The sequence below is a fragment of the Channa argus genome, chromosome 5 (genome assembly GCF_033026475.1).
Source record: "Channa argus isolate prfri chromosome 5, Channa argus male v1.0, whole genome shotgun sequence".
Classification (NCBI taxonomy): Eukaryota; Metazoa; Chordata; class Actinopteri; order Anabantiformes; family Channidae; genus Channa; species Channa argus.
The window spans coordinates 23,509,559-23,533,891 of NC_090201.1; the positions used below are offsets into that span (position 1 = coordinate 23,509,559).

At 38.1% G+C, this 24,333-nt stretch overlaps 1 protein-coding gene across 2 annotated transcripts in view; it reads left to right on the plus strand.

Annotated features, from left to right (window-relative positions):
• Positions 1 to 2,491: 2,491 nt before the first annotated feature.
• igsf21a (immunoglobin superfamily, member 21a) overlaps positions 2,492 to 24,333 on the plus strand; it is a 235,490-nt gene continuing 213,648 nt past the window's right edge. Inside the window, exons 1-3 of one of the 2 annotated variants that reach the window (XM_067503594.1) lie at positions 2,492 to 2,941; positions 3,870 to 3,955; positions 4,275 to 4,416. In XM_067503594.1, the coding sequence (XP_067359695.1) occupies positions 4,335 to 4,416 (82 nt within the window). In that variant the 5' untranslated portion in view covers positions 2,492 to 2,941; positions 3,870 to 3,955; positions 4,275 to 4,334. The remainder of the gene's footprint in view (positions 2,942 to 3,869; positions 3,956 to 4,274; positions 4,417 to 24,333) is intronic. The other variant, XM_067503593.1, reaches the window with a different exon arrangement.

The following is a 24,333-nucleotide window of genomic DNA, read 5'->3' on the forward strand; positions in this document are numbered from 1 at the left end:
ATATATATATATATATATATCGCAATGCAATACTAAACGAACTCTAACTACATTTCTAACTACATTGGCTGATATGTATGTGAACAAACCAGCGAGCATCTGCTAAACGTATAGCTTAACAAAAGACAAGACTAATTGAGGAATTATGCCATGATTATTCTACATCTGTCTATTGGTAAGCTAACAGATAAACACATAACAGTAATCTGCTGCTTTCTGGGTACAGCGTGGGCTGTTTATGATGGGACCACATGCTGAGCTTGTCTTCATCTGGCCCAGCAGGGGTGCCACTGGCCGTCCTTCCCATTCTCTGAACCCCTTGTCAGAGCACCACTTATCTGTTCACCCAGAATGGCGGCTGGCTTCCGTCAAGGTTCATCCTCTCCGTCCCCTCACGCTATTCTGCGGCATTCCTTTGTGGAGATGAGGGCAGGCTAATACCTGTCCTATATTGCAATGCTCATGAGCATCTTATCGCATGCAGGCAAAATCCCTGGCCTAGGAATCGAGCAACTAGGCCAGTCTTGTTGGGAAGGGGCTGAGGCTGTGTTAACCAGTGGCAGGGAGGCAGCCTTATCTCAGTGTGAGCAGCCATTGCACCCCTCCCTATCCGTCTATACTCCACACAAGCCTCTTAGATTAACAACACCCTTCTCTTCCCTCCACCCCTCCACACATGCCCCTTATCCACCTCCCTAGCTCCCCAGCCCCCTTGAACAGACATCATTACTGTGATTATTACTGTTTATCAGGTCTGATGAATACAGAACAAAGCGATGGCCTTTTTTGTTGAGGAAAAGCTTTGTTCTGCTTTTATTGTGTTTTGTTTTGTCATGGAGGCATCAAGTAGGCCTATAAAGTGTGTTTCAACAGGCTTGTTGGGTGGAAGCTTTGTGGGGCACTGTGCAAGTGGTGGGATCATATACAACACTCTTTCTTTACTGCAGCTTACTGTTTTACCTATATCCCCACTGTGCAAGTCAGCGCTGTGGACCAGCATTACACATTTACACACACACCCTTTTAAACATTAGGCTGTGTTTTTATCTGTCTCCCCTTTATGTGCTTTCTTGGTCTGTGAACAATTTTATCCTCTTTCTTAAAATTTGGATAGTACTGAATTGACTTGATATAGGGGGCCTGGTGGCAAAATGGGAGGGTGGGGGCAGGAAGGGCATCTGGTGTAAAAACTCATGTCAAATCAATGTGTGGAACACCTTCCGCTGTGCCGACCCCCCCAGAAGGGACAAGCTGAAAGCCGTTGATCTACTGAATTGACTTGATATATTCTTACAGCACCTACAACAGTGTATACAAAGTGGTAAAAAAAATCCATTTTTCATTTGTGAGAAATCTGATTTGGGTTTCTATTGCTCAATTATTCTCCAATGAAACTTAACCTAAGGGCGTTCTGTCATCAGAAGACTTACTGCTTTCCTGGCAATGTGATCCAGTCACATTTCCCTTGTTCCAAGTGTTAAAATATGCAATTATGTATTTATTGCTGAGAAAGAAAAAGGAAATCCAAAGGTTAAGGATTTACATCATATGTAGTGGGCCTACATACATAGTATTTAATCCACAAAAGCCAGATCCTTCTTGTTTGCTCTCTCAGGCTGGCAAAACACATATGAACTAACTACGACCGGGGCATCTGTTGATTTGGAAAGACAAACAGGCATCTTAATTAAATTCAAAGTGGTTTATGCAAAGGCATTATTCAAATCACACTGTCTGAAAAATTAAGTTGGAATGCATTTGAAACATGAAGTCAAATATACTGGAAGGGGAGGAAAATCGTTTAATTAAATCCCTATAGTCGTCATTAGCATGCAAGCTTCTGGAGTCTCGGTCACAGATTAGTACATGTGATGTGCTAAAAAGCTGATGAGCACTTTTATTCAAAAGTTATTAACTTTTTAAGCACCCAATTACGTCTGCTGGATTGCAAGCACACAACTTATAATCTTCTGAGGCAACTTTGGCTTAGGATCATTGTCCCTGTGAAGTATGGCCAATTAAGCCCTGTTGAGGCCGACAGAGGAAACATAGACTATGTAATATCAATATTAAGCACCCCCCCCACCAGAAAGCTAAAACACAGTTGTTGACACGAGAAAATATAATTTTCTTTGTCTGTAGATGATTGTAGACAATTAACATACACATCAAAGTAGAAGAACATCATGTGCCATCCAGCAATTACCAAAACTGATTATAATCTGCTTTTTGTGAGGCATTATAAATATGTAGCCCTCGTGGAAAAACAGAAGATATTAATGTAATTTAATTCATAATAAAATAGTTCATAATCCGTTTCATTACTTTGCATAACTCTTCAAAATAGCAGCCCAATTTGGGTTGTAACCAAAATAAAATACAGATGACGCCTTTAGTTTGAAATCTGTCAAATGTTATTGGTCAGTTGCTTGTCAATCAAGAATGCGTGTTGTGATTGGCACCAGGTGCGGAAGAAAGGCGGGAGATGCGGTAGAGGTCACACGTAACACAAGCGAGCCATATGGACTTGGAAGTATGTTTAAGTAAATAATTAATAGTAGTTTGAGCAGATTCAGACGCATTTTTCCTTTGTGTGAATGTTAGCCAGACTCCTCTAAAGTTGCTGGAACGGTGTATCCTTAGCTCTTAGCCGCTATGCTAGCGGGAGAATTGGGCTAAGCGCAGCTACAGTAGCAGGGACCTGCTAAATATTAGCACTCTAAACACGGGCTAACGTTCGCAGTAGTCTCTGGGGCCTGTGTGCGACGCTTGTTTAAGTGAACCCGTTGACTGGCGGCTCCCCCAGCTCCTGATGTAAGCTCGGAAAGACATGCGGGTACCGAGGCTCCTTCCCGGTTCTTCTGATAGTGGCTGACCGATAAAGTCAGGCGGCGTCATTTAGCGCCTCTGGCCAAGATTCACGCCTGTTGTCTGCTCCACTGTAAGTTAACTTTATTGTGTTTTATCCTGTGAAAATTCCATAACGACTATTTGTTTTTTTATATAAGCCAACTGAGTTGTATCTAAACTATTTGATTTGGGAATATTTTCATTTATTTCCCCAGTTGGTGGGGTTTCTGTTGATCTTTTCGACCTTTATTTTAAAGAGTTCAGTTGTTTTAGCGGGTTTAAGTTGTACATTCGTCAACATTAATTTCTATGAGAATATTATGTTCCATTAAAGCACAGTCTGAGGTCAGTAATTGAAATGGGTATAATAATGAGGCCTGCACTTAAGCTAGTTTGTAGATGGTGTTTGGTAACAGGTGATAAAGTTCCACTGCAATTTGGTGAAGCTCCTAAGTGACCTTGGTAAAAGAACCCTAAAGCGGCTTTATTCTAGTCTACACTCACTCCATGGCCTCGTAGACTCTGTTCAGGGTGTTGGAGTGCTACACCTAAAAACGTGTCATAATTGAAACTGTTGTTTGTGACTTACCTTGCCTGAACTCTATGTATGTCTCTCACACTTGTCTCAGGACTTATTTTCTGACAGTACTTTATTTACTCACCACTGTCACAGCCTTAGCAGTCTGTCTCCCTCATCCCGCTTTGGAAAACAGAAAATCAGTTGTTTGTAATAAGAATGTGCTGTCTTATGGCTCAAAGACAGATGCTTGGAAAAAGTCTGAATTTTTTTTTTTTTGTTTTGTCTGTTCATATCCACAGTGAGCAATGACATAGTCTGTAAAAGTATCGGAGTAAAACAGACTGAAGGAATTCTCAGAACAACCCGGTCTCCTGGAAATTATTTCTATATAAAGTTAAACTGCAACACCAAATCGGTTTTGTAGGAAGTGTAATTACTGGCTGGATTAGGTTCAAAAGCACCTTGTTTTTGTAAAAATGAAGTTCTACATTTATTAAAGGCAGTGGATCCTCGGGATGGTGCGTGGATGCCAGCTTTATGAAGTGCACACTGTGCACATCAGAGACTTGGGTTAAAGTCCTGTCTGTAAGTAGTTTTTAAAATACAAAAATAGCCTGGTTAAATGAATAAAAGACTTTGGTTAGAGTAAAACCCACAAACAAAAAAGCGTTAATAAACTACAGGCGATGATCTTCCCCTGCCCTTAATCACTTTCTGTTTTAAATATTACCATAAAAATGTTTAGTAATGTAGATATTATGTGGCACTATTAGATATTTGGTGAGATAATGTAACATAAAGAATAACATTTTGCACTTGTTTTTGCTTATTAGTATTTGTAAGTTAACTATTGATTAGAGTCTATATCTTGTATCTGTTGACTCTGTCCACTTTTTTTTTTCAGAGACTTTGAAATGGTTTCCAGTGACTTTCTCTGGTTTCTCAAAGCGTTCCCAGCTGTTGAATGTATGAGTGTCATCAGTGCATAGATACCAACGAAGTACACCATCATGTCAACCCGATTTCATATTATATCCATGGCTCAGGTGAGTCGGGATATTTTTCTACTGTTCTGCTTGCTCCCCTAACAAGCTTTTGCCTAGTGGCCAATATACTGCAGAGTTGAATTAAATATGAGGAGCTAAAGCAAACTGTTTCTTACAAAGAGTAAGATAAAGAAAATACAATTCCAAAATTATGTAAACTGGCTGTAATTAGTCTCCAGTAGAAACAACATTGATTTACTTGGCAACATTAACAAGTGTTTCGTGTCTGGGGCACCATGTTGGAAAACTCTTGTACACTCTTGTAATGTGAGTACACACATGCAGAAACGCTGTGGATGACATGCACACAGCATTTGTCTGTGAGGTCAGTCTTGGCATTTGTCAACCCATTGGAATTCTGTGAGTCAGGTAGGAGAGGAAGCTCATGGTGTGAGTTTGTCATTGCAGTGACTGCAGGGGGACTTGAGGGATGTGGGTCAGTTGTCAGCCAAATGACAGGGTATTCCAATTCTTGACTGCCTCCCAGGGCGTATGTCTCTATGGCACACACTTTCCCACCAGGAAAGACTGTAGCCCCGCTCTCCTAAGCTGTTGTGACTTATGTAGGCATCCATCTAGCAGACTGTTGTGACATCTTTCTCTACTTTTCAACCCAGTTGCCATTTTGTTCCTAAGTTCAAAGCCCTTGACATGGGTAATCACTTTAAGTGGGTGAATGGACGGACAGAGCTGAACAACAGCCTGTGCCTGAAAACACCACAAACAGTTCATTGTATTTTTGGATGAACATGTTTAGTGGCATGGATAAATATCAGAATTCATTGTAGTTAAAAGCACGGAGGTCACGACTTTTGTACAGTCGTACTTTCTTCACTCCACAACTCACACTTTTTATGATTCAGAATTACCCAGCAGTGTGGTTGGTTAAAAGATCCTGGGCCACTTAAATCCTCCAATAAGCTACAGCAGCAATGAAGCCTGACAGCAAATCTTCAACTTAAAGCTGACGTGAAAGTGAATAGCTCTCACCCAAACCCCCGGTTTGACTAACTATATTTGCCTTTAATCTTCTTATTGAGTCCAATGCTGGCCTTTTAAAGACCAATGGAAAAAATGTAAATCACATACAAATGAGGAGTAATTTTGATTTCCTCAGTCTGCTTGTCCCTCAGTGACCATATCCAATTTTCAGAGTTATATTATTAGGCTTGGAGAAGTGGTCAGCACACTAAAGAAGCTAGTATCTGCCAGACCCGCTGCTCTACCAGGGCACAGAGAAAGCTTGATTCATACTCCTCTCTGTTACCCCATTTAAATAGACAGACTGCAGCTAATTATAACTAAAGTCTAATTACATACATGCTCTTGAAATGAAGAGAAACATAAGTTGGAGCCGCCATCTAGTAGAAAATATTCCGTGGCATAATGCGTCTTAGAAAATTGAGTGAAACAGACTGCAATGTATTAATCTTGCTTCAAACTTTTCTTTGGGCCAAATGAAGTCAAAGTTCATAGTTTTTATTGCCTTCTGAATTCTTATTTTATACATGGTGACTGTGAAACAATGATTTTAAAGTGTGTGCATATCCTCCACATCAAAAGATAAACCAACCCCCTGCCAAGTATCCCTAAAATTAAATATTGAACTACTGAAATGGGAATAATTCAAATGTATATGATTTATATAACATAATCTGCTCAGTGAAAGAAAGCGGAATGCGGATGAATGATTAGGCGTTTATCTTCACCACTTCCTGCTGATTATGCTCAGTATTGTATTATAGAATAGTAAGAAGATTGATTGAGATGGAGAGGGCATAGCAACAGATGTAATGTATGGGATGAAAGTGCCAGTATATACAGCAGCAGTGTAGAAAAACTGTGTCATTTTGATTAAATTTTGACGTTTGATTGAAAGTTTTCAAAACTTTTTTTTTATTTAAATGCCCCGACCTTCTGCCAAGGAGTTGTTTCTTTGAGGCATGTCAAACCTTAAGCTCACTGAAGCAGGATGTGGGGGTGGTATTGTTATCCTTTTCCCTCACACAGTAAACTCCCTGCACCTTAAAGGCTTTTTGTATAATGTTATAGGCGAGTGCAGAAAAGCTGTGCTGTCAAAAGTATTGATCACTGAAAACCGTAAGATATAGGACCTGCCATATGATCTTTCCCCGGGAAGTGCTATAATGTACTTACAGTAATGGTGTTATGTCTGGTGGTTATTAACCACCAGATCAGTTTCCAAAGTGCTGGAAGACTGATCTTAGGTGCATGACTTTACCTCCTCATTCTGCATCACCCTCAGCAAATGTTCTCATTAAATTACTAAAAATATGACACCCTCTTGACATGGATATGGATTAAACCAACAAATACAGTAGAAGTATAAACATTTTTTTTTACTAACAGGAAGATCACAATAACATTACATACTTGGCTACACCTTCTATAAATAGTCAATCTGTCCAAGTTTTATAGTAGATTCACATCATTGCTGTATACTTTTTAGCCATTAAGTGCTACCATTCATTTCATAATGACTATTTGAAGCGCACATAATGGTTATCCTTTGATTATCTGTGATTTTGGAGCACAAGTGCTCGTTCTTCCCTTTTTGGGTTTTGCCGCTGTGACGACAGCCAAATTGGAGCTGTATTCACACACAGAAAAATAAACTCTGACCTCTGTCAAAAGCAAAGGTCACAATCCCAAATGCTTTTTCCCAAAAGGCACCCTGTCAGTCGCTATCACAAACAGTATTAACCCAGCTTGGTGGCACTCCTGCAGAAATCCCACCAGCAATTTTCACCATCTAAATGAACTGTCATTCTCTTGTCATAGTTAACTCTTAACTGATTCTCAGCCACTAATCTCCCCAGCAGATATCCCAAAAAGACACACACAGAAAAGAGGAAATCTCGAGGAATGATTTCATAGCAAATTCACATTTAGGTCAATTGACAGTAATTGTAGTTCATCTCTGAAGGGTTAAGGCTCCTGACGGTAATATTATTTGTCATTCTGCACTGTGTTTATTGGACACGTGGGCCTAATCTGCATTAACCAAGGCTTTTTAAACATGCCGCACAGTGAAGTGGTGGACAGTGATGGCCATATTCCATCTGTATTCAAATGTCATTCAACTTTAATGCGCTGGTCTGCTCTACTGTGTTGCTTGTTACTAACTTGCTTAACAGTTTAAAATGTCCAATTACACAGTCGGATGACCGTTATGAGGACATAAGCGAGCGCCATGACTCAACCATTGAAAGTGGTTTTGCTGTGTGAAATAATCTTAAATCCAAATGGCATTATGCAAATGATGATAAATATTAAGACAAAGAAGGCAGTGCTGATTTGCTTGGAACTCGGGCTGATATGAGTTCTGCCTTAACGGTGCTAAAAACAGAATTTACTGTATGCGATACAACTATGTGCATTAAATAAAATGAATCTGAGGATGAACTACATTCACGCTGTACCCCACAGTTTGACTGTCACGATCGTTCATGTTCTTTGTCAAGCTTACTTCTGTCACCGCAACTTGTCAGGAGTCCATTCGTCACAGTCCACATCTGTGCCATGTGTGATTGATGCATGTTTTTGATGGCAGCCAACTGTGAGGGTGCTCTTCACAGGTCGCCTTTACTTTTCGTTATGTCGATGTTTTGCTTGCACAAGCAGTCTCTCGCTTTCTCACATACCTGCATCAGTCATATCACAGCAGCCTCTCTCTTGTGATGGCTCTGTAAATAATATCCTTTCACACAGGTAAACAACTCTCCACATCCAGCACCAACCATATTATTTTTTCAGTAAACTGATTTTCATTTTGCATTGCTACCGATAACTGTCTCCAGTCAGCCTTTGTTGTGGTATGTTTTTGAAGCATGACCATCTGCATTCAGGGGAAAACCGGCGTACAAGAAGCAAAGAACAAGCCTACAGGAAATTCAAGCTACGTAGAATTTTAAATGAGCATTTTGAAACCGTATTTTCCTGATTTACAATTGTTGCTTAGAAACTTAATTTACAGAAGGTAAGGTTGCCATCTCCCTCTTTGTAGTCCAGTATTCCAGTTTATGATTCCATTTGTTTACTTCTGGGCAGGTTCTTTGAAGTTCAAGGTGCTTTATTTTGTGGCAGTGGCAGATATGGACACTTCTACATCGGGTTGCTGGAGGTTTTTTTTTTTTGGGTGGGGTATATGCTTTGGGTTTCTAAGAACTTCTTTATAAGTAAAGGTTTTCTCTTTCTAGCTTGTTTGTTTCTGATTTTAACTGTGAATGGACATATTCCTTATTTTAATTCACAATTACATATGCCAGGAGCGAAGGTCATCCCATCTTTGCTCCTGACACATGTGAAGCAGAAATAATTTAATTAAGCGAGTTCTAGCAGAAGCTGTTACAGATGTCACGATAAATACTGATAGAATAAAATAATCTTAAAACACCTCTGCTGGATGATGATGATGATAATACTTTAAATCAATAATAAAATGCTAATGTCACACTATCTTGCCATTGTGGACTTTGCTATTCTGGTTAATTCCTGTTCTAATTAGCTTACTTGTCTATATTGTGAAAGGTTTGTGTTTATCAGGAATTTTGAAGAAAGAGCTTTGAGAGATGACAATTCCTGGCCACTGATAGAAGTTGATAATCTATGATCACCTAATTAAACATTTTATTAAGGCATTCCATATTATTTGATATGCTTTACATGTACATCCTGTTCAAAGACGGAGAGAGCGGGATTTATTTTCGAGTCTTACTGCAGCTTGTTTTGAGCTGGTGTGACTCCACTCACCTATCCCTGCATCAAATGCCACCGAAGCGCAGACATTTTAGTCCATGTCCTATTAGTGAGTGTAACAAGTGTTCCTCAATTAAGGAGCTCATTAAAGACATTTGATAAGTCTCTCTGTCCCTGGAGGATATCAAGAAACTCATTAAATCCCAAGCCAGGATAAAGCTTCCAATATTCACTGTGTGTGGCAGATCTAAAGGCTGTTTGTATATCTGAGAAGTGGCGAAATGAGGCAGCACAGACATGACATGCTGTGTGCTGTGGTAGTGATTACTCTCTACAGTGCAGGATTTAATAGTGTGGATACAAACTTTGCGTGAGGCATGGTCTGCTCACCCTCCTTGACCTTCTCCAACAGAGGCGCTTGACTCAAACAAATGATGAGCATCTGCTTTAGAGTCAAAATAGGTGGCAGAGAGAAGCAAACACATCGGGCATCCTGGATCAGTGGCATATTTTACCCCTGAGTACAACATTCTTCAGCACCTGTTCCGATTCACTAAACAATAAAACAAATTCGCCACAAAAATTATGACTAGTTGGTTGATTCCCTGGTCAATGTGAAAATATCTGGGGTAACGCAAAGTAGGGTGAATATTTATGAAAACTGATTTTTAACAAATAAACTAAACTTCACATAGACTGTGAATGCAGTAGGCTGACCTCCCATAATATTTATTTTCTCATTCAAAACCGTGGGTGGGTGGGTGTGTGTGTATTTAGTCATGCGTTAAGCACCTTTGCAGTATGTATTTGCACAGCAAGAAGGTAAATATTATGCCAAGTTAAGACTGAAGGCCAGACTACAGCACATTTGGCGATCTGAAATCATCGTGAAGCAGGAGGTGCTGTAGTCATGGAAGCACTCTCTTAATTTATTTACCACTGTGAACTGTTGATTATTCATCCAACACAGACCATACACAGTGTGAGCCGCTGTAAAAGTGTTAGAAATGGGAATGAGATTTCTTTCCTGTTGGTCAATAGACCAACAGGACATGTTATCATTCCACAGAAAATGGATGGCTGCCAGTTCCACCACCAAACATCTGCCTTTTCCCTGAGTACATTCCACATCGTGTTTAATTTGCACTGAATACAGCAGTCAGTGTTTTATCTCATTCACACAGTGATATTTAATAATTTTACCTCATTTCTAAAGTTAGAAGTATGTTTAAATAAACCCGATAGCGCAATGTTTTTATTTCAACAGTCAAATTTACAGTCTAGACCAGTCAGTGCTTCAGCACATTCAATTTGACTCTTTATCTTTGTCTTTATCTCTCAGATTAGAATTATAAAACACATTTTCTAAAATCTCATCTTCAAACAGTAAACGCAAAACCTAGACATCAACCTTTGAATTGTCTGGCAAAACTAAACAATCAATGTGAGACTATTTATCTTTGTTCATACTAAACTCCGCTTTATCCAACTGCAGAGAAACGATTTCATTAAAAAAAAAAAGCTGACATTTTACTGTAGGTGCGTGACAACATGACTGATCCCCTCTGGGCCTTCAACTCACACCACACACTTTCTTAAATCAGCTTTAGAGTCAGGGAGGTTTGTAAATGGGACACATACTTCAATCTGCATGGGGGGGAATGGTATTCTTGAATGGATGAACGTGTTTCACCTTTAGGCAGCCGCTTTGCCTCCACAAACTGGATATTCATCCTTGAGGACAACCCATGGTTGGTTTTTGGCATATCCAAAAGAATATTTTGCTCTGGATTTTAACTTCTCTTTGGGGGGAAGGAGATTAGGGAGGTCAGCCTCTCTTCTCTTGTATTTCATCAACTGCATGTAACGTGTTCCTAATCATGTCCATCAAGGGCGTGCAGGCGAGATTCCCCATTCAGCTTTTTCTTTCTTGGTCTGATATCAATAACAATCATTTGGCTCATCCGACATTTTTCTTACTATGTGATTAAATTGGGTTTCTACAGGAGACCATGTCAAGTCTCAAGCTTTTTGAGGCCAAGTTTCAAGTCCAAGGCATAGATTTAAGTCCCCATCTCTGGTGTATTGACATGTGTATCTAACCTAATGTGAGGCTTTAACAGTCGGTTTTAAATCAATTATAAATTTCCCACGTTTCCCTGGACAGTAATCATATTGTAGATAGAGCCATAATTGTATTACTAGGCTTTCAACAAAAGTATCTGTTTTTTTCTTTTATTTTCAAAAACTTAAGAGCAATACATAGTGGTATAAAATAATAAAATAGTTTGCCTTTCTTCTTGGCAAACAAGTAATTAAGTAACATGTAAAACTATTTTTTTGAGAGAGCTTAAAGAAATATCACATTTTTAAAGACCCTAATTCCACACAATGCTGATATTTGTACTATTAATACATTTTAGGCACAGATTTGCCTCTTATTAGAACTTGTTTTCGTTACAGTTTTGAAGAATTTGTATTTTTTGTTGTTATTTAATTACAATAATTTGTTGAAAACCCAAAGCAACATACTAATAACAATGTTATTTTACAGTCAAATAAATCTGGAGAGCACACATGAAACTGCTGCACCCACAGCTAATGACTACCACAAGTCTTGTGTACAAATGGAAACATTACTGTAAAAATCAGATAATAACCATAACCATAATCAGCTAGGTTCCTCCTCTAGGAACCAAGAATAATACCAAATATTTATTTTGTATTAACAATTTTGAATTAAGAAATTGATGAAATTGATTTTTAAATGGGCTCTGGAAAAGTCCACTCCAAATTATGACTGTAAAGCCAGTTACTAAAACATTTGAATTATAGCTCCTTTACATTTGTGTGTTTGATGGGAGAAAAACAGGAAAAAAGTGAGAGAGGAAAACGATCATTCTTAAATGATTTTCAAATCAACAAAAAATTTATTAGAAAAAGCTGCTGTATGATATATGGAAAAAAAGTCCAGATTTATTTCAACATTTGGGTCCCAGCTCCCACTGCATCTGCTATTATGCATTTGCTCTGTGTTTTTGGAAGAAGTTGAAATGCAAATATGAATATAATATGCAACACTATTAAAAAAAACAAAAAACTTCCTTCATAATTCACCTTTTGATAACACATTTTTTGGCTTAGTTCTAGCCTATATTAAACCAAGAAAACTCATGGACAGAGACTTAATGCAATAGATAATGAGGATTAGACATATGTAATTATAATTGTAATGCCACAGTGAGCATATTCATGAATATCTGAATGCCTCAACAAAGCAGTCATTCTGTCAGGGCACTGGTACAGAGCCGCTCGTCTTTGCTTCTTCTGATCTCTTTTAAAGTGTAAAGAAGACATTCACTGGTCTAACACAAACAAAAGCTAAGTTGTAGCAGGTGCCGCACACGATATGAAAACATAATGAGACCCGACTTCAGTGGAGAGATACTAAAACAGCTGCCAAAGGTTCTGCTAGTTTCTCATATCCTGTGATGATGTCTTATATACTGTGACACATGTTTGGCTAATTGAGGGAAGTCATTTATGGCCTCAAGGCTAAGCAGTTGGTTAAGGTCATGTAGACAAGTAGGCTAAACACATGTTAACTAAAGTCAAGCAGAGAACTGCATAGTACCAAAAAAATCAGCTAGACTTTAGTGGTTTAATTAGTCATTCTTAATCCTATTGACCCGCTCTCTAATGTAGCTCTGTAGCAGTTTAACATCAAACAATGTGATATAAAAGCAACAGGATTTGGACACAGCTAAGTCAATGAATTGGCTGAATAAGTGGGAGTGTAATTAACACTTTATTGGTAGTTTTTCCAGCAGTGCAGACATCAATGTAGTGTTCAAATCTAATTACAGTTGAAGCTACCGGTCATCTTTCTTCCTTTCACGTGTTCTTAACCTGAAAAGCCTCCGCTGTATATAATAACAAGTGTTTTATTGAAGATTTTTTCCCCCATAGTACAGTAACCTCAGAGGTGAGAGCAGTTGTTTCATTTGAAATTCACTAACAGGTGGCAAAAAGATGAGCAATTGTCACAGAAAATGAAGTTATCCAACGTGAAGTTATCCATAAGTCAAACCAGTATTCAGATTCTCGGCTCGCCCAAGATCCTCTCATTTCTGCATACCTCAACTCAACTCTATACCATTTCCATCAACTGCAGCCCATGCATTTAAATAGGATATTTAACTGAACTGCACCAGCATTTTGGTATATATGGTGGTCACTTGTACAATTCTAGAAAGTTAACCTCACATTTTAGCCCCTGTGAATCACATTTTAATTTATTTATGCCTGATCCCAGGCATGTGTCAGTAAAATACTATAGGTTTCAGAGTAGAAAAATATCTTGAAATTACAGCTGCATTCACAAAGAAAATGTGCTGTATTAGTAGGCTTTTAATTCAGTCATTGCATAGATTAAATGTCTTAATTTGATGTGTATATCTGGCACAGTAATGAAGCTGTTTAAGTATTATGCCACAATAGTCTTATATAAATAAATCCTGTATATTCTTAGTGACAAATTATCTTGCATTTGTTGTTCAGTTTTATATAACTGTCTCAGGGTTGAAGGTCATTCTTTTTAGTTGTCTGCTAGAAAAAGTCTGGATGCAGTTTGACAGCTCTAGGCAAAAAAATATACACCTCACAAGCACCGCGGAGCCATGACTGAGCAGGGGAAATTACTTCTTACTAATACCCCGCTTGGACAAAGGTAGACAGAAAACAATTCGATGTGGAGACGTATCTGCAATCTCTGGTTGGGGAATTTGGTGTTGTGAATATGTAAATGATTGACATTCATCAAAAGCCAGACGCGTCATAATATTTTAATAACTTGCAGTTGGTATAAGATTGCAGTTTTATAATAGTACCTAAGCAATTTTTTATAACTGGTATTATTCCTTTTGGTTACCCATTTACATGCACACACATTAATTCAGAAAGTATAAAAACAAATGTATTATGATAATTTGTGAATTCCTAAAAGACTACCAGGGGAAGACATACCAGTAGCTTTGCAAAGCTAATCTCTTGATCTCACTTTCTACAATGATAGACAGCATTAGTCGGTAAAATATCCATTGTGAAGGGGGTTGAACATACTTTAATTGAGAGGAAAAATGTGGAGCTTTTTAGACGTTTGCCATAAGTGGATCTTAAGAACAGCCCTAACGCACTGTCCTTCCACTCTGGTATCTTACAGATGTGCACTAGATACCATGGCAATCACAAGTTATCTGTATGTATGTACCTTAATACTTCCCTCTGACTTACCTATATTAAAATATTTCTCTGCTTCGAGCTAAAAATCTCCTCCAGATGAGGAGTTTTCTATCTTTTAGGAGTTCAGATGATGTCATCTGGAGGAGCTCTGGAAAAGTTCGAACATGATTACAGACTCCATAGTGTGAGTAACAAAATGACGTAATCTGAACTGCAGGTTCCTCAAAGTAATGTCATCTGGAGGCGGTTGTAGCAGTAGAGGGAGATTTAAATATGGGAAGGTTGAAGGGAAGTTTTTATGCCATATATGTAGATGTACTACCCAAACTAGAACCAAAAGAGGCGAGTTCAAAATCAGTAAAACTCATAATTTTAATTATTGGGTTTATTTTAGTCTTACTGTCGCACATCCCCAGAACCAAAATCATTTCAAGGGAGATTCACCGTAAAATTTTTCATCAGCTGCCAGACATAACATAAACATACATTACATATAACATAAATCCCACAGATTCTGGAAAAAAGGTCGAAGGCACCATTCAGTGTGCAAAAATGAAAACCAATATAAGGTAGAGCAGAAGGAACCTGGGGACCGTGTATGCCATCACACTGGCCTGCTTAATGCTTAATCAGCCACCCAGTGTGACAAACTCAGCTAAAGCAGACGCTGTCACAGTGGGCTGTAAAGAGTTGGCCTGAGTGCCTCCTGTCTGCTGGACACACCGAGTTAGCTCTTTCTTTTTCGATGAAAATGGAGAGCTTTTCTGGCTAATGGTTGATTTATGAGGGTGATAATACATCTGGGAAGATGTCATACATTTTGCTATAACTTAACAACCTCTGAGGCACTTTGATAGAAGCAACTAGGAGAATAGTAAAACCTCTACAAATTTGTCAGTTAAATAGAACTAGTGCGGGGTGTAAAATTGTACTTTCATTTTCTAAATAATTTTCAATGGGGCAATGTGTGACCTATTGAAGTAGTGATGTGATTTTGATCAGTTTTGGACAAAATTGTTTACTGACTTCACTATAACTTCATGGAGTATTATAAAACTTGATGGCGTTGATAACGTGTCTTTGCAAGTGTAGTTTGGATTTGTTCCTTATTTGCATGACTGCAGATATTAATAATGTTCTGATTAAGACATTCTCCTCCAGGATCTTAATATAACTTAATTACTTTATTATTTGAAAAAAGCATTCAACATTAACTGCGTTTCTCCTGTTAATAAATGTAACTATTAGTAGTTTAGTATAGTATGCACAAAACTCTTACTTCATTAAGATTATCAGTATAGAAACAGTATAAAGTTCTGCAGTGCACTGCTCAGGCACTAGTAAAAGTATGAAAGCATTAGCATCAAAATCAGCTTAATATACCAAAAGAAATAGTACTTGTTATTCACAGTGGCCAAAATTAGGATGATAAACTGTATATACTTGTATTAAACAAATGATTAAATTCATTTTTCTGTTAATGTATTAACATCACTGAGATTGCAGATGGTTTTATTTATAGCAATACATGACAAAATACTAGTTGATTTTGATATTTTGAATTGGGAATCTACACCTGTCATTTAACTAGTAACTAAAGCTTTCAATAAAATGTAGTGCAGTAAAAAGTTGAATATTTCCTCTTGTAAAAATAGCACAAGATGGGTATATCTTTTTTTATCCAAAAGTAAAAGTACCCCAGATCTTAAGTGGAGTTTTTTACTAAGCTAAGCCAAGCTGAGGCTCACCAGCAGCAGTCGGCACCATTTTCCAAAATCTCCTCACTCTCAGTCCTATCAGTTTCACCTGGTCTCAAGCCCTTATCCTCCTCTCACCCCAGGCTCTGCTGGACCTTGGTGGTGCAGGCACAGACAGTGTAAACAAGGATTAATGAATACCATCTCATGGATTTGGACCAATGCCATCCACCATAGAGGAGTGTGGTGATTGTACACCACAGCAGCAAGGAAATCCTGAATAAACAGAGCTGGCAGAGCATCATGGACAACACGGTGAATGAAAAAGAACAGTCGGGCAGCTACAAAGCCAAACACGGCCACCAGGAAGCACAGGGATGTCATTTACAGGATCACAAGAAGGGGAAAAAAAATGCAGGCTGACGAGTAAAACCAGATGATTTGCATAAATGTCTGGTAGAATATTATAGCTGTTTTTATTTTAACAAACTATACTTTTGACGTTACAAAACAGACACACTTCTTTCTGTTCTATTATGAAAAGCATGTTAGAGGATTGTGCAGTCTTGGTAGTGGCCTGCTACCGTAGTTCCTCCTACTGTAGTTCAGCTGATGTTACTAGATATATTTCCACCCTCATGTGATAACACCTGCCAGTGCACATTGTTTTCCCAATGTGTTAAAGGTCTTCTTGTTCAGGCTCCAAAATGTGGCTCAAAGGAACAGTTGGTGCTCTCGCTCATTTAATTACGTCCATGTGATGTACTGGCTGAGAGCTACACCTTGCCTGGCTTTTCTAATCAGATGGCAAATAATGGTGACATCTATCTCACCGTGTCAGAAATCACAATTGCCACACTTTCTCTTCTGTCTTTGGCCTACATTGATGCAAGGCAGCCATTCAGCCTTCACTCCCCTCTAATCCTTCCTTTAGTCTTACCATTCATCACAGGAAGTCCCAGCAGATGAGATCGTTTAACAGTGGGCGTGAATGGTGATGTGTGCGCTCTCCTTCTGTTAAAGAAGAGCCTCTGTGGTTTGGAGTTCATAGCCTGTCTTCCGAGGAATTTGTCACTTGGATGGACATTTTAATTGGACCATTAGCTTTTGGAACGACTCTTACAGATATCTCGATGAGTCGGTTTTTCTCTTTATTCCAAAACCTAAACGTGGTCCTTTCTACACACACTCTGACAACACCTTCATATGAACTATTTTCACCTATTACTATCTGAGAATTTTTCCCCCAAGTGCATTGCACCTTTCTCTTTTTATTGAGCCACTGCCTTTGTCGTTCGATAAAAAAGATGGGTGAAGTTGGTGATTATTGTGACTGCCCTTACAGTTTCTTTTTCTAATGTATGCTCTTGAACGTGTATATGAAATATAGACTCCAGAATGTCAGGCACTTTTGTTGTGAAGCTGACACACATACTCAAATAAATGAATAAATATGTACATTCAATTCAGAATTTGTCACAATTTAAATTTAAAGCAGTATCACCCGTTTGCATCAACACCTTATACAGATGCTTTAACAACTGGCAGAAATGATTAAAGGTTTTACATATTGTATGATCAACATAATTCTGAGCATGCTAAATTACTTTTGTGCCTCTTTTGTGTTGTAATATGACTCACAAATGTGTCTATTACAAATCATTCAGAGCAGATACGAGAAAGAACACAAATAATGCGCTTGGACTTTAAAAAAGCACAGAAAATAAAGAAGAGGCGTAGTAGTGAGAGTACCAGCTCTCAAAACCTATTGAGAATAACTCTCACCAGATAGATGAGGTGAGAATGAAAATGGCAGCATACAATAGAGGGAAGACATTCTTTTCTTTTCTTTTTCCTGTGATCAGTAATCACTGAAGCAGACAGGAGAGAGTAATCTCAGAGAGGGTTCAACAATTCTGCCCATCCTGAGATTACATTATTTTTCCAAATTGCAAGTGAAGCCTCTCAATCCACCAGCCAATGAATCAACAGTGTAGGCAGGGAGGAGAGAGGAGCATGCTGTGTCATCTAAGACAAGGCATGTGAGAGGCATCCCATTAAAGAAAGAAAACAACTGGGGGATACTCTGTGTGGAACATAATGGCAATGCAGTGCAATAGTAGTAGCAAATTATTTCAGAGAACCCCATTGAAAAGTTTCTGAGGAGGAATTCTCATCTCTTGGAAATAAACAAATATCTGATGTGAAAATCCTCAGAAGAGCACAGTAAATGATGATTGAATTGAGTATTGTGAGAAACTTACAGGCCTAGAATTGATTGAAAATATTTAGTTCAGGGGGCATTAAGATGTTTGGAGTTTAGCATGAAAACATAATACAGAAATAGGATTTGCCAAATAACCCATGACTTTTGCACATCATAGACAAGCTCAGTGCTTCAGGTTCGGTGGATCGATGCATAGTCTACATTTTGAGATTTAGTTGATCGGCATTGTCATTATTTTAGCTTTATTATGCCAGCCTCAGCATACTCCAATACTCCAAGTATTGGTTATGTAATGCTTATGTACCTCTTAGCATGTTGATGTATACATGCATGCAAAAGGACGGCTAAATGCATAAAATGGTGCCCCTTTAATTAAAGAAAAAAAAAAGTCTAATACAAATCACAAGCTGAAACAAATTTTTTAGGTAGTTTATATGTAATACAATTACGTTGCTAAATTGTCATAAGTACTGCCTGTAATTTGCACAGATTCTTTGTTATTATTCACAGACTCCACAAAATTACAAAAATGAATGCAAATTCAACCAAACCTTTTGAATTTGATACAGCCTTGATATTTTGTAGAGTCACTGCAACTTAACTTAACGTCTCACTCCGAGGTGGTTAAACTAGGTGGTGGTGTTTTCTGAAAACCTTAGCACGAAGGCTGTAAACTATATACCCAATTATTATCTAGGTCCACTTAAGAGAATAAGAGAAGAAATGTACGACAACTACTTTTACGTAGCCACCTCCCGAATGTATTGGAGTTGGAGGTAATAGTTATTGTCATCCGGATTAAAACGGGAAACATAAAATTGTCCACTGTTTTGTATACATGGAGGACATTTTCTGATGCCATCTCACAGATTTTGCAGGTGATTTAAAAAACAAGTAAAACCAAAAACTACTATGGATCAGAAAAAGTTCCTTGCACAAGATAGATGTTCTCCAGTTTTGAGATTTTCAGAAGGACCACTGATCTGTCTTATGTTTGTATGACAACAGCAGCTCATGAGTATAGTCCATGCACAATACAGCCACCATCCACTGTCTTTACTGCTTAGCCAATTATGGTATGCGGGGGGATCTGAACCTATGCCAGCTGACATGGCGAATGAGAATGGGACACCCTGGACATATCGCCAATCTATCACGGGCCCACAAAGAGCAATAAACAACCATTTAGGCTCCCATTCACACCGGGTCGCGTCTTGATTAATGAAGTAACCTAACCTTCGTGTCTTTGGGTTGTAAGCGGAAACTAGAGTACCTCAGATTAACTCATGCAAGCACAGGGACAACATACCAGTCCTCAGGAAGGGACGAGCCGGCTGGTGGGTTCAAATTCATCATAACATAACTTAACCGCTGCTCTGCCATGCTGGCCTACAAAATAATACAATGATATATCTACATAGTGCAATATTTAATGCTTGATAGTTAGAAACATTATTTTATTTCAAGAAATCAATTTCATATTAGTTGCTCTGGGGGTGACACATAAAGCAGCATGTTTGGTTGGCAAATCAATGTTTCTGCCGCACCAAGGAAAATAATCTACAGCACTATTGATTGCAAACTTCTGTGACACCTTTCACAATCTCTAGAGACGCCCTTAAGCACATCTTGGTGTAAGACCTGTTAAAGTTATCCCACTGTAGATACAGGAAAGTTTACCCAGCAATTTGTAGTGGAACAAGGAGCCTTTTGATACTTGAATTCGTTTGATAATTACCTCAATTGCACTTCCATAACAATACATTGTAAAATAATAGATAAACAGATAGGACTAAAATTAATCATGTAAAGCTGTACTGAACAAAAGACACATTGGCGTCCTTAATTTAGTTCATGTTCATGCATCATCAATGTTTTTTTTTTTTTTCCTTTTCTGATGCAGTCTTTCAAATTCAAAAGATGTTTTAAGTGCTCTATGTGCAGAGGTATAGCACAACCCCTCTGTCTTACAATTCAAAAGAAAGAAAAAGAAATGCTAAACAAACACTGGGTTCAGTGCACATACAGTAGAACCTTAGGCTATTTTTATAAATAAATGCAATTTTAATATTCCCATTCTGTTCATTATCACTGTTTCTTAGGAATATGAAAATGACTAGTCTAATTCAGTAGAACATGACCTCAGGCATAATTGCGTGGGAAATAAGCAAACACATTACCTAGACTTGATAATACTAATTAACATTTTGCAAATATTATAGTCTCTGGGTGAAGGCACATTTGAGATCCTCATGACATACAGTAAGAATGTGTTTTCAAGACTTTGAACTGTCAGTTAAATTGACTCAGTTTCCTTATAAATCGTCCATCATGAATGATATAGAGGCTATTGGGATAGAGACAGATGTGTTTGATGACAATTAATTCGTGAAAAATGATAATTTCATATTTTTAAGTGGAAAATTAGGCAAAAAGAATTTCTGCTGCCATATGTAGCTGTCAGCTGTATTCCTTTCTGTAAAGCTGAGTCCCACAGTGACCAACACCGCTAGATAAAACCATGATCAGCCATTTGCAGAACCCTCGTTTAAAGTGAAGAATTGAGGGATTGAATTACAATCAGTCCTGATTGTACTCTTACAGTTTTAAAATGTGAACCCTGTTGCTGCTGCTCTCTCTAACCCTGTTTTTTTCCTTCTTTTCTTTAAAGTGTGTAACTATCGGTGTTGAGGGATGGTGCTGAGATTTTTCAGTCTGTTCAACAGAAAAGTTGAAAACCTTCAGAATTAAACAAAGGTTAACATTAGTGTTGCTTGACATTGACTCAGACTAATTTAAACTATTTATCACTAGCTCAATGATAAATACTGTGGCTGTGATGTTCTCATAGAAAAAAGGTTTGTGAAAGCAAAGTTTGGAACAAATCAATATATTTGTCAATGGAATTTGGAGCCAGAATTTATAGCGTCGATTGAACACTATGGAATTGTTGTTAACTAAAGCTCTTAGTTCAATACCTCAAAAGAATGGACCATTAATTTTGTGGTGCGTTACATCTGTGATGCATGATTCTTTAATTGCAGTGACAATCAAAATACTATTGTTGGCGTTGCTGTTCAAAATGTTATTAAGTCAACAATTTAGGTGTGTTTAAATGTAAATACAGATTGTAATACACGTAAAGGACTAATGTCAATACAAAGCCTTGTAAAGACATACGTCTTATTGTCTTGAACTGTTCTTCCCAGTTGGTCTACAGCATTTATAGACATCTGAATAAATGGCCCCTTCGTTGACCTTCGTTGTAATTGGAGTTCAGCATCAAGTAAATGATCTGAAAAGTTGGTGGTGATCTTGTCTTAATGCACAACTGACCACAATAAGTCACACTGATTGCATTTTAATGCTGTGTGGAAAAAACAACAACGTTAATGGTCCAGTGTTGGCGCAGTGTGCCGAATGTTGACAGAGACTTATCTCACCCACCGTGGAGACGAGTCAATCAGCGTAAGGGCTGGTGCCAAGTACTTGTTGTTGCTTTGTGTCTCTGCTGGAAGGGTCACGCTCATCATGATTTCCATGAATACATCCGATCCCTCACATCTAATACCTTGCACCTTGCCCATGTCCATGAATCAGCACCTGTGACTTATCTACTGCATATGTTGCACAAACTGCTGCTTCCTCAAAGAACTTAATTGCCTCACTGGACTTTATATTTAAAGAGTAGGTAAGAATAATGAGATATGATCTTTGCTGCCCCGTTGCACAAAATGGCCATAATATAGCTTCCAATAAGTCACTGATTACTTTGGCAGAATGCAGGCTGTCAAAACTAATTTTCTCGCTCATTTTCTGTATGGAAGAAACTGTCAAAATTTCTAGACCCTCTTATTAGAGATGAGTACGAACATTGATAAATTACTATAGCTACAGGTATTACCTAATCCTATGTAATACGTTTCAAAGCTAACTGCTCTTACAGAAAACTTAAATGGCTTTTAGTATTGAACTGTGGCCTGTACTGTTGTCCAGCAAGTTTTGAATTTGTTCTCACCGACTTTTCCAACCCTTAAGGTCAAAGTCCAGTATGTGTTTCTCAGCTTGCAGAGGTGATTTTACCAGAGGCGACATAAGGTCACAGAAAACCTAGGGTCCTAATTGTGGTGAGAAGGCAGCTTTCATTCCTGAGCAGAAAATCACAAAGCTTTCTTTACTGTAGCCCTGCATGGGAAAGGCTGCCCAACTCATCAGTCACATAGGTGCAAAGGGGTAAGGGTGGGAACATACAGATCAGGATCGAGAGCTGACTGACGAGTTATTGCTGTAAAGCTCTGCCATTGAGGCCAGCCATTTATTACCGTCAGTCCTACCTAGTGAGCCCTGGTCTAGAGTTTGGGGGGGGGGGAGATCACATGCTGTTTATGATTAAAAGGTATCAGAACACCGTGCACTGGAGCTTGCGGAGTTTGATGCTGCATTTTAAGGCCATTTCATTGTTTTCATGTTCACATGCTCACTGTGCTCTCTGACACAGATTTTGTCAGCTCCCAAATACGTGAGGGTCCAGATGGAAGTTACAAACTTCCGTGTGCTGCCCCATGCAGCTTGTTGTGCAAATGTGACACAAATGTAGGCTAGCTGCTAATTTCACACATCAAAGTTATGGAATGCTTATTTCTATCCAATATAGTGCTCTTGTGAAAAGGTAACGCGTTTTTTTTTTTACTTTTTCACATCAGGTTAAATACAGCAAAGGAGCTTTTCTTGCTGTGGCTACTGTAGTTTAAGTGTGAAACATGTAGCGTCCACATCTAGGATGCTGGGTATATACTAAAACTTTTATTATATTTATAAACTTTTTCACTAAACAATTTATATTAAAGCTGTTTCAGAAATGATCGTACTCTACAAATGTGGCCTTATTTAGTTTTGTAAATGTCCGCTTACTAAATGGTTTTGTAAAAATGCTTTCCCCATTAAGAGGGGCCTAGGGATACCTAATAGCATTTAAGTTTTTAGGTCTTTTAAATATATTTTGTATTGATATTAAATATATTTATGACATTAAAAAGCCATAAAGCCATAAATAAAAATTGAGTACTTTAAAATTTTACTTTCTGTGCTTGCTTCTGCTTCTTTTTGTTTTCAATTTAACATTCTAATCTACAAAAAATCCCCCTTAAAAAAGAAATTCCCAGTAAGAATAAAATAAGGGAACTAATGTAAAAGTTTAATTATGTCACATTAATCATAAATGTTATTCATATAAAATATGTTTTTGATTAAAACAAATACGGAACTAACAAATGCTGACGTATCATTATGGGTTAACTACCCTTCGGCAAATAAAGAGTTTGAGTAAGTTCCACCTTTTATCAACGGTGATCTTTTCAGAATTACCATAATTAATATGATTTAAATACATTGTTTTCTTAGGGGATTAATTTGACTTTTGTACTTGATGATGTGGTTAGTATTTTTACTCGAGTAAAACATTTAGTTAACTGTTAAGTGGTACATGTAGTTGAGAGTTTTTATTTGAAAATTTTTCTTTTTTTTTTTTTTTAGATCAATATTTGCACTTTTTCTTGGGTATTGAGTTTGTGTTCTTCTACCACCTCTACACAGTGTATCACATTTTTCTACATATGTGTCTGTGTATCCGCAGACTGTTCAGAGTAGCTATTCCAAACCACCTCCTCCATGACATTAAGACTAGCAGTATTATTGTTGTGGCTGATTGGTGTAGTCCCCTGTTTTAGACTGGTCAAGCTATACTGCTGAATAGATTGCTTGTTTGTTTGAAACCTTAACACACCTAGGACCACTTCTTACCGTACATTATATTTTCAGATTTTGTCTATTTTCTCTTGGTAACAGCTTTTAAAAGCTGTTCAAAAAGCACCGCCTGTATCTCCTCCTATGGCCTCCTAAAAGCTGCTTTCAGTTTCAGCACTGTGTGTAAATCTAAGTTACAGTTTGCTGGAAGCAAATGCATACAACACAGGATGTGCTTAAGTAACTATTATTAACCTTTTAGTGCCATGTTAGATTAGTCGATCAAAAGGT